The 15,616-nt window shown below is 40.0% G+C and overlaps 1 protein-coding gene across 2 annotated transcripts in view; it reads right to left on the minus strand.

Moving 5' to 3' along the window:
* The window catches only part of GALNT15 (polypeptide N-acetylgalactosaminyltransferase 15), a 37,442-nt gene that overhangs the window by 13,006 nt on the left and 8,820 nt on the right, over positions 1-15,616 (minus strand). For both annotated transcript variants that reach the window (XM_054020023.1, XM_054020022.1), the window contains 2 exons: positions 13,114-13,318; positions 1,051-1,218 (listed from right to left, as the gene is read on the minus strand). In XM_054020023.1, the coding sequence (XP_053875998.1) occupies positions 1,051-1,218; positions 13,114-13,318 (373 nt within the window). The remainder of the gene's footprint in view (positions 1-1,050; positions 1,219-13,113; positions 13,319-15,616) is intronic.

Below are 15,616 nucleotides of genomic sequence, written 5' to 3' on the forward strand. Positions count from 1 at the left end.
GCTAAAACCTCCCCCAGATTCTCATCTCAATTACTTCAGACATTCTCATCACCTACTCCAGGCCATAAAAATAGAACAGATAAGATGACCCTCCCATGTTGATCTGATCACATCTCCCCATTTGAAGCCCTCCTCTGGCTCCCCATTGTCTACCTCCATTAAGCTCAAACTTTTTGTGGACGCCTTTACGGCTCTGCATAACTCTGCCACACTTTATTTCTCCCTGCCTGTCCCCCCTGCTCCACCTCAGTCATCTGCTTCTCTTACCGCAATTTCCACACTTTCTTCTACTCCATATGAAATCCTTTTGCTTTCAATTTGGAGTTAAGTGTCTAAGTATCCTTGAGGATCTGGGCCTAATTGAGGCCATCAACTATTAATCTATTTCATTTATCGCATGACTGACTTGTTCATCTCTATGGAGGGAGGGAAATAAGGAACTGAAGCTGGAAATTGGTACAGGAGAAAGAGGCAAGAGAGGAATTGTTGAGTGAGGGTCAAGGGATGGGGAAATTAGCATATTTTTAACTTATACACACAAACACAAAACATATCAACATGTAATTAATAAGCCATGTGACTATCATTATCCTAATAACTTTGTATGTGGCATCTTCCCCCCCCCCCTTTCTTTTCAGTTTGCATAGGTGCTAGAACTGGGGGTGCTGCCACACCCCCTGGCTTACAGTGATTTCTGTTAGATACAGGGTTTACAATTTGGTTCAATGGTTCTCAGCACCCCCACTCTACAAATAGTTCCAACATCCCAGTCAGATTGTACATTATTTGGATCTGTGTCTGTGTCTGGAAAGCACATGCAATAACGTAGGCTCTATTGTAGTCTAATAATATTATTAACAAATTAAAACCTACCGGATATGTAAACTTACTGTAAACCAATGACCCTCTCCTCTCAAAAATTATGAGCCAAAAAAAAACCATGAATGTAATCCTGTCTCTTCTCAATTAGCTGGAGGGTGTGTTAGATTTTGTGATTGTGATTTGATTCTGCGGACATGAGAGTAAGCATATTGGCTGATGAACTGTTACCTGATGGGGCTGATGGCAGACTGGCGTACCTTCTCTTCATGCTCTGGCAGCGGCTCCCAATGGAAATCTAATTTCCAATCAAAACCACCTCGTTGCAGATCCACAGAGTGATAATACTGAAAAGTCTTCCAGTCAATGACATCTAGGACAGGGGAGACGATTCGATTTCTGAAAAGAATTTATTTTCTTTTGAAAGCCAAGTTGGGGAATAAGTTGACAGTGTGTTAGTAAACCATTTGTTCTAGGATTTGACCCTGAAAGGTGCTGAGCACTCCTGTGAGGTACTGATTGCCCTCAACTCCTCTGCTGATGGGAGCTGAGTGTGCTCTGCCTATTGGAAGATTGAACCTATAGTGAGTAAAGTAGGGGACACTAATTTATTAAGAATGTATAAATCACAGTCATTTCACTGTTAATTTGGGTCTTATTTTGGTTGCACTATAAAAATGTACAAACACAGAACCAAGAGATGTCCTTGCCCCACAAAGCACTTGCACTGGGTCTTTTACACAGCTGGACACATTCTGCCCACTGTTCTGCCTTCTGATATCTCAATTGCATAGACAAAGGGTCAAATTCTGCCCTCGCAACCTCCCTGGTTTCAACAGGGTTTCATGGGTATGACTAAGGGCAGAACTATTCCTGAATAGTGGAATTTAGGAGGTGTATTTTGCTTATAATTTTCCATGGACTGGTCATTGGAAGAGATCTATTTTTCATCTGGTAAGGTCAAATTGAAAACACAAGTGTTCAATATATAGTATATTTATCCTTTTTCTGTACTATATTATAATGGTTGCTTTGTAACAATCTGTGTAGTTAACGTATCCATTTTAACTCCCTCTTAGCATATACTTGTAATTTTCTCGCCACTGTACTGTTCCCATATATCGTCTGTCTGTTATAGCCAGAATAGAGCCCTGACCCCATGGGCATATATCCTTTAATTAGTTTCTAACTTCAATTAAATCGGGATTTATCTGAATATTCTGTATTTTTCCATGTCAGACATCTCATGATGCTTAACAATGTGCCTCATGACATCCTGAAATTATCAGTAATTCAGAAAAGAACAAATTCCGTGGTATCAAAACCTTCTGTTTCCTAATCAATGGTGCATGACATTTGGAAACCATCTTAATAGTTCAACTGCTACAGCATTACAGATCTGAGAGCTGCAGCAAAGAAAGCTGTTTGGAAGAGCAAAGTAACCCATTTCTGCTCTATTACTCAGGAGCTACTCCCATTGACTTCAGTATAATGGCTTATCTGCACAGGGAAGCTATTCCAGAATAAGGTAGGGTATGCGTATAAAGTGGGACCAGCTGTTGTGGATTAAAGTAAACCAGAAAAAGACACTGTTATTCTGCAATAAGGCTAGGTCAACACTACCCGCCTGAATCGGCAGGTAGAAATCGATCTCTCGGGGATCGAATTATCACATCTCGTCGGGACGCAACAATCGATCCCCGAATCGACGCTCTTACTCCACCAGCGGAGGTGGGATTTTGCCGCTGTCCTCACAGCGGGGTAAGTCGGCTCCGATAGGTCAAATTCAGCTACGCTATTCGCGTAGCTGAATTTGCGTATCTTAAATTGACCCCCCCCTGTAGTGAAGACCTGCCCTAAGAGTGTCCAGCTAATCCAAAATAACTCAGCGTGTAGACAAGCCCTATGAAAAATCTGGCCCTCTCTGTGTAGAAAGCAGCATGTTTTGCCAAAGAGACACCAAGGGCATTCTCTTTAAAAGTTTTAGCTCTGCTGGTCTGAGATCATTCTTGAGAGAAGCTGAGTTTAAATACACTCCAGCCAATAGGGAAGGATCAACACCATAGTCTTCAGTATCCTGTTATCTGTTCACTGTTTGCCATGGCAATGAAAGAGAAACTGATGCCAGTTTTGGGAGCTGGCAACTCTGCGTGATGTTTGTATGACCTTGGCATATTTTTGCTGTATTTATAATCACTATAGTGATGGTTTTCAGTGAAAGTAGGGAGGGACTCAATCCTTTTTTCTATTACTGTTGTCATTTCACTAGTGAGGGTTTTAGAAACGTGTGGAGAAAAACTGTCCATGGGTCTTCAATGGCTAGAGGGGAGTTCAAGTATTATGTAGAGTATAGTTAAAACTGCTCAGTCTCTCCTTTGTTCCATAGTAAGAAAACAGGGAGTGTCACCTGATGAGTTAAAAGCAGGTAGATTTAAAACAAATTAGAGAAGATACTTGTTCATAAAGGAGTATACCAGCCTGTGGAATTCACAATCATAGGGGCTCAAAGAGACAAGCACTGGATTTATAAACTAGATTAGATAATTTTATGACCAATTATAACATTTGTAATCATACAGGTTAAGACCAAATAACTCATTGTCATGCTTCAGGGCATAAGCCAATTGCAGTAGGGGTCAGGAAGGAATCTCTCTATGACAATGTTGCGCAATCAGCCAGGAATATTCTGGGGTGGTGGGCTTCATTTTCTTTTGAAGCATTATTATACTGTATAGGCAGGCTATATGTTTGTACAACACCTAACATAATAGAGTCCAATCCTGACTGCAGTTTTATGGTATTACCATAATACAAATAATAAAGATCAAATTCTCATTGAATCCCTTGATGATATCCTGAGAGATTTCCCTGTATTCAGGATGACACCATTCCATTCAAATGAAAGCCAATAGAAGTCTTTCCAAAGAAAGCTGGTATCAATCCTTGTTCTCCAACTGAGAAAACCAGGGAAAAGGAAAGAGGCGGAATGAAAGTCACCACCTTCTTCTGGGATGTGCTAAAATTGAACACAGTTTACAGCTGGATTTACTTAATTGGTTCAGGCATGCATTTTTTTGTTTGTTTTTGTTTTACTAAGGAATAGCCAGATGAAGCTAAAAAATATAATACATCTTGCATGACTACATTTCAAAACATCATATAACTCCAATACAAGTCAATAAAAGTACAATTTCAATGGCAAGCAATAGCAAAGTATGCACCATTTAGAGTAAAAATTACTACTGAGGTCCTCCTCCAGCACAAACACCTCAAAGCCTCTTACAGCTGCCTGGGTGGAAATGGGATTGATGATTATAATTGGAACTAGACACTCCCGCTTCACTTTGCTGCTACTAGATGAACACACTCTAGTCTAACAGATTTATTTGGGCATAAGCTTTCGTGAGTAAAAACCTCACTTCTTCGGATCTGAAGAAGTGAGGTTTTTACTCACGAAAGCTTATGCCCAAATAAATCTGTTAGTCTTTAAGGTGCCACCAGACTCCTTGTTTTTTTTGTAGATACAGACTAACACGGCTACCCCCTGATACTTGACACTCTAGTCTATTGCTTCTAGTCTAAATATTCTTACATAGCTAGAACTGATAAACTAATTGTAACATAGTTTATTTTAGAATAAGATTTCATTTTTGAGTGAGAGAGATTAGGAAGGGAAGTATGAATGGGGAATTATTTAGAATAAAAAATTCAAAGATGCTTGACTAAGAAGGCCAGATTTTTATCTAATGTATAGTTGTGTAAATCTAGAACTGTGAGTTTTCAATGTTTATTCATTTTGAATGGAGGTGCGGACCCCTTTGGAAATTCAACCTGTGGTCTCTGGATCCCTACCATAGAAGTCTTAGACTGAAAACTGACTGAACAGAATTCAACTATAAATGATGAATATGCTCAGCACAGCATTTGACACAGCAGGAGACAAGGCGCTAAACAGTGGGCTTCTCTAGTAATGACAATACTTCCAGGTTTTGACTTGTAGGTGGGGGTATTCACATACCCAATGATTGATCAGAAAAATGGAATGCCTTTTGGGGGATCTGAAATTTTATTTTCATGGTCACCTTTCCTGACCTCTTAGACATAGTCTGTGGACCACCAGGGGTCTGCATACCACAGGTTAAATACTGATCTAGAAAAACTGAACTGAAGTAAATATTGTCACTCTGGATTTACACTGGTATAACTGAGATAAAATTCTGGATCTAAGCGTCTGATATTGGCATAATTCTTCTACTATTATATTTTCCATTCATTTACATCCTTTCTGGATCTAGTTCTAGTTGCCAATATCAGAGCCCAATCCTCCAATAACACTTTTGACTTCAATGTGATTGTTTGTGACAATAAGCACTAAAACCAGTAGTGTTTTCAGGAGAGGGTTCTTTTTTTTTTTTTAACTATATGTTGTTGTTTGTTTTTAAATGTTGGACCCAGACCTTCAGTGCTATGCAAACAAAACTTCTGCACCACCTGGAATGGGCTCAGCCAATCAGAAAACCAGAATCAAACCAATCTCAACCACCAAGCCAGGTAAAAATGTGCTTCCAAAACAACCTAGTATTCTGAACATTTTGCACAATTTAGCCTACTCTCTTAATCTGTCAGAAGCAGAGTAACTGAGGCTGTTTAAAATTTGTTCAGCAATGGAAAGATTGATATAAAACTAAAACAAGCAAGTTTTTTAAAAAGGGACTTTTGGATAAGCATTAAATAAAAAGTTTGCATGTGGAAAATTATGGAACTTAAGACAATTGATGATAACTCATTGGATATGCCATATTGCACCTTGCCTCAAATTCTTCAGTAAAAGAACCAGTAATCTTTTTCCAAATGAATTATATGCACTACAAACTGATATCTGTGTTTTAAAAGTATTACTCTATAAATGATAACACACCTTCAGAATTCCATGCTTTACAGGGTTTTAAGATACCATTTAGAAATTTAAGAGTCGGATCCTTAGATGGTATAAATAAGTATAGCTCTATTGAAACTAGTGCTGCACTGATTTACAAGCAGCTTAAACTTCAAATTGTTAGAAGTTCTGATCATAAATAAGGAATCTAGCAGCTTTAATTTTAGTAAAACTAATCAACAGCCAATTCTTATTTTAATCAAGTGTTGCCTTATCTTTCTTGTGATATTAAAGTATCCTTTCTAAAACATCTGTTTTCTGCATGTTCAGTGGTGGATTTAGTGTTTGCATGGCTAGAAATGCACATTTTCAGCCAAAGGTAATTGAAAGTTGGAAGATGTTGCTTGTAATTTGTTTTGTTCTTAATACAGTAGCTGGCAGACAGTCAGCACCTTCTCGGAACTTTGAAATGAAATGTTCACACTGGCAGACAACTGCTAATTTTATTCCATGGAATCTGAAGAAGCAGGGGTGGAGGGGGGAGGAAGGAAACTCAAAAAGAACTGGCAACAATGCTTTGTCCAATGTGAGTGGGGCATTATTAATTTGTGACTATTTCAAATGCCTGGAGCACATGAGACCTACAAAAAAGCAAACAAATATAACTTCCTGTTCGGGGATTTCTAAACCAAATACAATTGCAAATGAAATGTTTTCCCATTACCCTTTACATAAGCTGTGGACATTGTGTTCTTTTCTTGTAAAAAATATGAATAATAAGAGAAAAATAAGAATTAATTAACCAATCTGCTTAAAGTTTCATATACTGTAGACTGCTTTTAGAAGGGCTTTGTATTGATTTGTACCATGCTTTGCTGGGAAAGGAATAGATTGTTAAAATGAGCACAGGTAACGAAAACAACTGTAAAAATCTTCCTATTGTCCTCAATTCACTCTCGAGTGGATCTTTTCCTACAAAAATAAGATGGCTTGGGAATCCAAGCTACATGTAGACTCTCTTGCTCAGGCCCAAATTTGGGGCAAGCATCTGCCTTTGGGCACTGTCTGGGCACCTGCATTTCCACTGAAATCACCTTGCAGGATAAGCTCCCAAGAAAAATAATATTGCAGAAAGTTTTAAATGAGGTGGAGCTAATAGGATTAAAAGGAAGCTTCCGCAAGCAGAAATGGCTAAGGCCATGGTTTAGCAAGCACTTCAGCATGGGCTTAGCTTCAAACACATGAAAAGTCCCTTTGAAGTCAATGGTTCTACTCACATACTTAAAGTTAAACATGTGCTTAAATGCTTTGCTAGACCAGGTCCTAAATCAATATTTGTTTTTAAAAATTCCAGAAAATCTATTCCCGCTGTGGCCTACAAGTCTCTTAGATCAACATTTTCAGGTTTGGGTACTAGATATCAAAATCCATATTAATCATTGCCTAAATCAGTGGCCTGATTTTCAGAGGTGCTGAGGTCAGTTGGAAGCTGTTTGGGTGCTCTGTACTTTTGAGAATCAGACCTCTTTTTCATGAATCGTGCCTAACTTTAGCCACTCATATTTGAAAATCTTAGCTTTCGACCTTAACTTCTCTGCTTCAATTTCCCCACCATTTCTAAAATGGGAGAAATACTTATCCACCTTTGTAAAGGGCTGTGAGATCTTCAGATGAACATAGTATATAAGTGCAAAACATATTAGTGAGTATTATTCTAGACAAGTGGAGGGCATGAAAAGAAGAGCAGGAAGAGAGACAAAGTCTGTGATGTCAGCTACATAGTTGCAGGGGACTAAGTATGTGCAAGGTTTTAAAAGTAAGGTCAGTGTTGAACAGGATACCAAAATGAATGTCGAGCTAGTGGCATTGTGTGAGAATGGGAGTGATGAATTCGTGCTTCTTTGTGCATGTGAGAAGGCAGGCAGCAGTTTTCTGTGAATTTTGGAATCTGGAAAGCTGGGATTTGCAGGCCCTACAGAAGGGAATTGCAGTAGTTGTGCTGAGAAGAGATGAAGACATTGTTTGATTTTTGTAGAAAATATTTACATTCTTCATGCTAAATCAGCATAAAACTAACACATGCACAGAAATCTTTTAAACAATAGAACCATTTTTGCCTGATCCTGCACACCTGGCAAAACTCTGATTTCTAACAGCAGCAAACAGTCAATGTGGCAATTTTCAGTGGCTGTAGTAATTCTTGATTATATTTAACAACAATTTTATAAATAATTGGTGATCTACATTGTAGAACTAAAGAAGGAATCATGGAAGCTGTTCCATACCCCTAATGTATATTTTCCAGGTCTAATATATCTTTTTTTAGATGAGGTGACCAGAATGACACACAGCATTCAAGGTGTGGGCATACCAGGAATTTATATAATGGCAATATGATATTTTCCGTCTTCTTATTTATCTCTTTCTTAATGGTTCTTAACATTCTGTTAGCTTTTTTGACTGTTGCTCCACTCTGGATGTTTTCAGAGAACTATCCACAATGACTCCAAGATCTCTTTCTTGAGTGGCAACAGCTTAATTTAGACCCCATCATTTTGTATGTATACATAATTTGGGATTATGCTTTTCAATGTGCATTACTTTGCATTTATCAACATTAAATTTAATCTGCCATTTTGTTGCCCAGTCACCTAGTTTTGTTAGCTTTGGACTTAACTATCTTGAGTAATTTTGTATCATCTGCAAACTTTGCCACCTCACTGTTTATCCCTTTTTCCAGATCATTTATGAATATGTTGAATAGCACTTGTTCCAGCACAGATCCTTGGTGGACCCCACTATTTACTTCTCTCAATGATGAAAACTCACCATATTCTCATTATTCTAACTCTTTGTCTCCTATCTTTTCACTGCTGCACCGTTTCACAGTAAATCTATATTTATGGTTCAAATAATTCATCCTAAACAAGTCTTACTTGAGGGTGTGTGCACATGGTAATTATTTTAGGAAGATTTTGTAGTTTCTGGGAAAAGAATTTTGATAAGGTTATCAACTAAAGCCCGAAAACCAAAAAATAACACAAAGTAGTCAAGTACCCCTGCTAAGTGAATTCAGTAATCCAATAAGGTGTATAGTGATCCTTTTTCAATAAGGATGGAAAGATTCTATAATAATCTTTCCTTTCTCTAGCGCCTTTTATCACAAGGTATTCCAAAGGACTACATAACCTTAGGCAGGATGTTCTTCCCAGTAAGCCATAGGCTGGTGACTCAGGAGCTCTGGGTTCCATTCCTAGCTCTGCCACAGGCTTCCTTAGAAAAATTCACTTCACTTCCCTACTTCCTCATCTGCAAAATGGGAATAACAGTGTTTATCTGCCTCAAATGGGCATTTGTAAAATCCTTGAAATCCTTGGGGAGAAGAACTATGTAATCAGCAAATAATATTTTACATTCATAGACGGAGCTGGCAGTCACACCTATAGTTTAGCTTGCCTAACATTCTCCTATTGAAACTGACCTATAAGGAGCACTTTGATGATCCCCTGAAATGTAGCTCCCTCTGGGATGGAATTCAGTGGCACACAGTAACACTACCCAACATCTGAGGACAGGAACTGGAAAATGACACACCTAGCTAAATCTTTAGGGGAATGTAGGTAGGCACTAGACAGCATGATGTTGGCATTAGTGTGGGGTAGCAGAGTTACCAGCATGATACCTGAGGGCACTGTATTGTAGAAATTAGTTTATCTTGGATGAAACAAATATACTTGTCTTAGTTAAAGATCCCATGGCATTTCCCCCAAGAAATAAGGTTAACGTTGATATCCTGCATAATTCTATTAATTACATACTGCCTACAAGTCAGTGGGAACTGCAGGTGCACAGCAGGTCTGAAAATCAGGCCCTGGGTGTCCAAGGTGAGGCATCCTAAAGTTAGCGGGCACTTTTGAAAACAATTGGCCTGATTCATCAGCTCCACTTCCTGGAGCACCTAAGTATTTCTTAGGGGTCTGCCATCCATTCTCATGGAGTCTTGGAGAATGGGAACCTTTCTATAGATAGACCCTATCAATATTCTCTATTTTAATGGTTAAAAAGTCTACAGAAAAGGTTTTAATTCCATTTGGCTTTTTTTAGAATAATTTCTATACAAACTTACTGGTTTCATCCCTGTTGAATTGTACAGGTCTTTTCCATAAGAGACCGAAGCCTTGTCTTACTCTGAGGTTTTATGAACTGGTGTAGATACACCAATATAGCTACACTAATACAAGCTCTCAGTGTAGAAGTATTGCACCGGCATAAACTGTGATTTGCACCTGATTTGAAACTTGTTCAGTTCCACCAGAGCAGCTAGAACAGCATAGTCACACTGGTATCTAAAACCCCAGTGCAGAAAGTGAGCTGGTTTGGGATTACCATGTAATTAGTCAGTATTTTATATGACAAGGAATCTGTGCTTGCTTGCATTAGGTAATCTGTGCATTACCTGCACTATTTTCACCAGCTCCTACTGCGTTAAGATAATAAATGCAACTCGGGAATCCTGCATTCATAGTAAAGTTTCGAAGCTGTATTAAGTCAATGTTCAGTTGTAAACTTTTGAAAGAACAACTATAATGTTTTGTTCAGTTATGAACAACTTCCATTCCCGAGGTGTTCGTAACTCTGAGGTTCTACCGTAAGTGCAAAGTATTATTAAACCATCTTTCTGCTGCTTATTCTTCAAACTTGCTTTTGCAACATTATTGATTCACGAATGTATTTTGAATCTGGGGACTGCATGATTTTCACAAACATCTGAAATTGTTTGCTTATGACTATTTCATTGATATCCGAAATAGAAGACCAAAAGTATGATGCTGTTGCCTGAAGCCTGTATTTTGTATTTCAAAAGGAATAACTTAACTAGAGTTGAAACTGTCTGTGTAGATAAAATACCTGATTCTGCCTTCATGTTGTATATGACATTAATACCACATTTGTCTCCCTGTAGTAAATTAGTCTGAATATATAAAAATAAAATTTGTTTTGTTCTTTCTTTCCCTTTTTAACATTAGATCTGGGAGAGCATTGGATTGTTATTGGTTGGAACTCATGCAAAGGTTCAGACATCAGAAAGGCTGTATATAACCTGGGCAGTTGCTGAGTCACTTTCTGTAGCTGATGAAGTGCCCTCCTACGCTAAAGCACTTTCTTTTACAGCTAAAGTGAGTGAGTGACAACTTAATTAGTGCACGAGGAAGAGAGGTGGGTGTTTTGTGAGTCAGTAAAACTTTGTTTTCTGCTTCACTATTGTATAAGGGGTTGAATATGGATTCAATTTCCCAGTTCCTCACCTACTTAATTAATTCAAGTTTATTATACTAATGCCTTGCACTTCCATAGCATCTTCCATCCAAGCACCTCAAAGACTTTATGAAAAATAATGATGCAACTCCCTCCTCCCCTTCACCATCACCATCAGATAGATGGCATTAGCATCATTTTACAGGTAGGAAAAGTGAGACATAGTGAGGTTAATAATTTGCCAAATGTGTTAGCAAGTCAATGCAGAACCAAGACTAGAACCCAGCTCTCTTGATTGACAGCCCTGTGTCTTAACTACTACACAATGCTCCCTTGCTTGGAGTAGGAACACTTCTGCTATGGTATTTAGAAAGGGACGATTTGGGCCTCCACTGTTTTCCAAATCAGGCTACATTTCTATTCATGGGCCAGAAATCCTGAAGCCTTTACTCAGGACTAAATCCTGGCTCCCTGTGCAAAACAGGAGTAAACAATCAGCACATTGGCTCTGCACAAGGGTTGTTGGTGTGTGCTGCAGGGGTCAGAAGCCTTTCCCATGGGTCACAAGGCACCAGTGAAGCTGCTACATGACCACTATGGAACCCTCAGGATGACAGTAGCATTGGTAGCTTCCTCACTCTCTTGCCATGGTGAATTTTAGCCAGTGAATCAGTATGGCATGAATTTGCGCCATTGGATCCATGGGCCATGCCTCCTCTCCTGCTCTTGTAATTCCCCTGTGAAGGGGCATGTAAAAAGCTTCCATGGAGCAGTGCGTCACTGTGACTTTCCTTTAAGGCTTTCTGTATCTCTTTTTGGGTACGTCTACATTGCAATCAGGAGATAGGATTGCAGCAAGTGCCGACATTGGATACTAGATCAAAGCCAGCTTGAGTCACAACAGCAATAAAGCTTCAGCAGCATGGGCCACAAATAATCCAGAAGACAAAGCAATCTGCTTTCACTGGGAAACCCTTTTAGAAAAGGGCAGACATGGAATCCTAGAACAGTATTGTATTCCACATACTTGCAGCATCTTTCATTTTGCATTTGAACCATGCAATCATCTCTGGAAGTGAACATGAATGAATTTAAAAGCAGCCATTGTCAGCAGTAAAAGCAGCTCATTTCATTGCCTGGGAACAGCGTTGTTTACAGCTTCTTACTATGGTTACTTACTGAGCTAGTAAGTGTTTTAAAGGAGGCATTATACTTTTCTTTTCAAAATACACCCTCACCCCCTCAGCAATTCATTGTATTACAAACAGCCTTAGTTTACTGTTAATGTTACAGAATTTAATGTTCAAACATTTACTTGTCGGTGGCTTCAGAATTCTTTCTTTATTAAAGAGTATGTACTTACTGCATATGATTCTTGAAACACTGCCGTACCCTAACCTCTTTGTGATGCTTGGTGATTGCTGAATGCTGAGCACAGCCATGCATTATCTCTATTTGTCTTTGTGAGCTTAATGTGGGTGAAATAGCTAGGATTTAGGCAGCCCGAAAAGTCTTCTATTTTTCCATGGAACAGCCGCAGGTACAATGTGGGAGAAAGCAGTGCAGCCCTTCCCACCCTGCCCTGTCAATGTTCATCAGCTGTGTCCTGATAGGAGCAGCTCACAGGAGAAGAAGGTAATCCAGCGTCTGGGCCTATTCAATCCTTGGCCTCACTACTGGGATTGCCAACAAGTGCGGCAAATAATGCCAACTGTTGTAGTGGGTTCTCTGATGGATGCTTGTCGTCTGTTGCTTGCTATCTGGGATTGCCAACTCATTTCATGTTGGCCACCATATGCTCCAATGCTAATGCATTTCAGACACAAGCTGTATTCCCTTGAGGCAGCTCTAGAGAGAAAGGGTTTGGTAGTGTGTCTTATTAAATGCCTGATCTGTCTGGTTCCCTAAATTTCAGGTTAATGCACATGGAGTAAAAGTAAAATAACACAGTATGGATAAAGGGATGAAGAGACCATGAAAACCCAAGGTAAAAACGAATTTTAAGAGATCACGAGTGTTGTCCTGTTACCAGGAATTAGTATAAACTTGTGCATTATGAACAATATAAATAGTTCAAGGATCATAGTTCTTCATGGTGACCCCCCACTCCCTTCTAACAAGCATCTAAACATTTTGTACACTAAGCCCAAAGGGATATTTACCTCTCAGTGGCTAGTCTGCCCAACAGGGGTTCTAACCAGCCTGTGTGACACTCACAGTGGGAGTCCATGAAGACCAGCACATCCCCAGTTGCCCGTGCAGCTCCCAACATACGACCCCTGATGACCCCGAGCCTCTTGTTGCTCCTGATCAATTTCACACCATCCAGCTTGGAGATGTATTCACTCAGGGTTGACTTCAGATGCCCTGCAATAAATATAATAATCATTCAGATGTTAGCGCTGATTCAATCTGCCACTCAAAAAAAACCAAAAAACAAAACCCTGTTTGTGGCAAAAATGGTACTCCCCAGCTAGAAAAATGATTTCTGGGCTAGCTTTGCATTTGTCCTTCTCAGCCATGCAGGGAGTAAAGGGGAGCAAAGCCTCATCTCCAACTCCTATTTAGCTATGTCAGACCTTTCTAGCTTGCAGTTCTGGGCATGGGGGCTGTGCTGTGCCACCCCTTCCCTTCCCCCCCCCCTCGCTGCTGTGAGGAAATTGGGTAGGGAACAATGGAACCATGGTTTTGCCTCCCCAAAAGTCAGCCCGGGGAACTGGCTGGGCGTACTGGAAGGCGTGTGCAGGCCCCTGGAAAGGAGTGCAGTACACGTGACATCATTGTGAAAGGGGAGAGTGGGAAGGAATGGTGACTTTCTCAGTCACAGTTCTTCTTGAGGCTACTCCTTGGGCAGTGAATCTTAACCACCAACTTATACGCTAAGGGCACAGTCTAGCACTTTATTTTTAATGTGGTGTTGGTTTAAAAACAGAAGCAAAATGAAGTTAATTTAGAACTTGTAATAGATGTTGGCCTAACACAGTTGTGGAGACTGAAGTCCTCTGTTTTCAATAGGGACAAGCCAGGAGTAATGTGACCTTCCCTTACATTTCCCTACTTATGGGTCCTTCAGCTATAGACTGGAAGAGCAAACTCTGAGGTGAGAGTATAATGTGCTAGCAGTGAAGAATCCATGTTGCCCCAGAAGCAATCTATGGAAGAAGACCTCCATGCACGCAGAAGGGTGCTGCCCAGTGTTATCAGAAACGATGCGTGGAGGGGGGGGGAGAAACACGGGTCACATGCCCCCCAGATTTGTTACTTGGCTTGTACTGAGCATGTTCACATGGACTGAGCTTGCTCGGTAACATTTGCTAAAGCCACTGCTCTCCCTCTGCCCGCCCCACTGTCAGCAAGTACAGGTCATCTCTGAGTGTTCATAGAATCATAGACTTTAAGGTCAGAAGGGACCATTATGATCACCTAGTCTGACCTCCTGCACAATGCAGGCCACAGAATCTCACCCACCCACTCCTGTATCAAACCTGTGTCTGAGACAATGAAGTCCTCAAATCATGGTTTAAAGACTTCAAGGTGCAGAGAATCCTCCAGCAAGTGACACGTGCCCAGTGCTGCAGAGGAAGGCGAAAACCCCCCAGGGCCTCTGCCAATCTGGCCTGGAGGAAAATCCCTTCCCGACCCCAAATATGGCAATCAGTTAAATCGTGAGCATGTGGGCAAGACTCACCAGCCACACACCCAGGAAAGAATTCTCTGTAGTAACTCAGATCCCACCTTATCTAGTGTCCCATCACAGGCCATTGGGCATATTTACCCCTAATAGTCAAAGATCAATTAATTGCCAAAATTAGGCTATCCCATCATACCATCCCTTCCATTAACTTATCAAGCTTAGTCTTGAAGCCAGATATGTCTTTTGCCTCCACTGCTTCCCTTGGAAAGCTATTCCAGAACTTCACTCCTCTGATGGTTAGAAACCTTCATCTAATTTCAAGTCTAAACTTCCTGATGGCCAGTTTATATCTATTTGTTCTTGTGTCCACATTGGTACTGAGCTTAAATAATTCCTCTCCCTCCCTGGTATTTATTCCTCTGATATATTTATAGAGAGCAATCATATCTCCCATCAGCCCTCTTTCGGTTACCACCAGCTTTCCCAAATTATCACAAGTCTAATGACATTTGCTTTTTTTCTTAAAGTTGCAGCTCCTGGAATTCTGTAAGAATCTCAGCTTTCATTGGGAAAAAATTGTTCTGCATTTGGAAAGAAGCTGGATGATGCACTTTGTGTCACATGAGGATGAGGCAGTACTTTCCACTCCATTGGTAACGAAGGAGTCTTTAAGCAGCATCTACTAGGGATAAACATCTTTAAATCAGCAGGCCCAGATTACTTGCACCCCAGGGATTTTAAAAAAGCTGGTTGAGGAGATCTTTGGGCCACTAATATTAGTTTTTAATAAATCTTGGATTAATGGGAATATTCCAAAAGACTGGAAGAATGCTACGGTTGTGCCAATATTCAGAAATGGCAAATAAGATGACTTAGTTAACTATAGGACTGTTAGCCTGATATCAGTCCTAGGAAAAATAATGGAAAAGCTGATTGTCATTAATCATATTCCCATCCCTTATTAATCAACATGGTTTTATGGAAAATAGGTCCTGTCAAACTAACTTGATTTCATTCTTTGAGATTATAAA

The sequence above is a fragment of the Malaclemys terrapin genome, chromosome 2, assembly GCF_027887155.1.
Source record: "Malaclemys terrapin pileata isolate rMalTer1 chromosome 2, rMalTer1.hap1, whole genome shotgun sequence".
NCBI lineage: Eukaryota > Metazoa > Chordata > Testudines > Emydidae > Malaclemys > Malaclemys terrapin.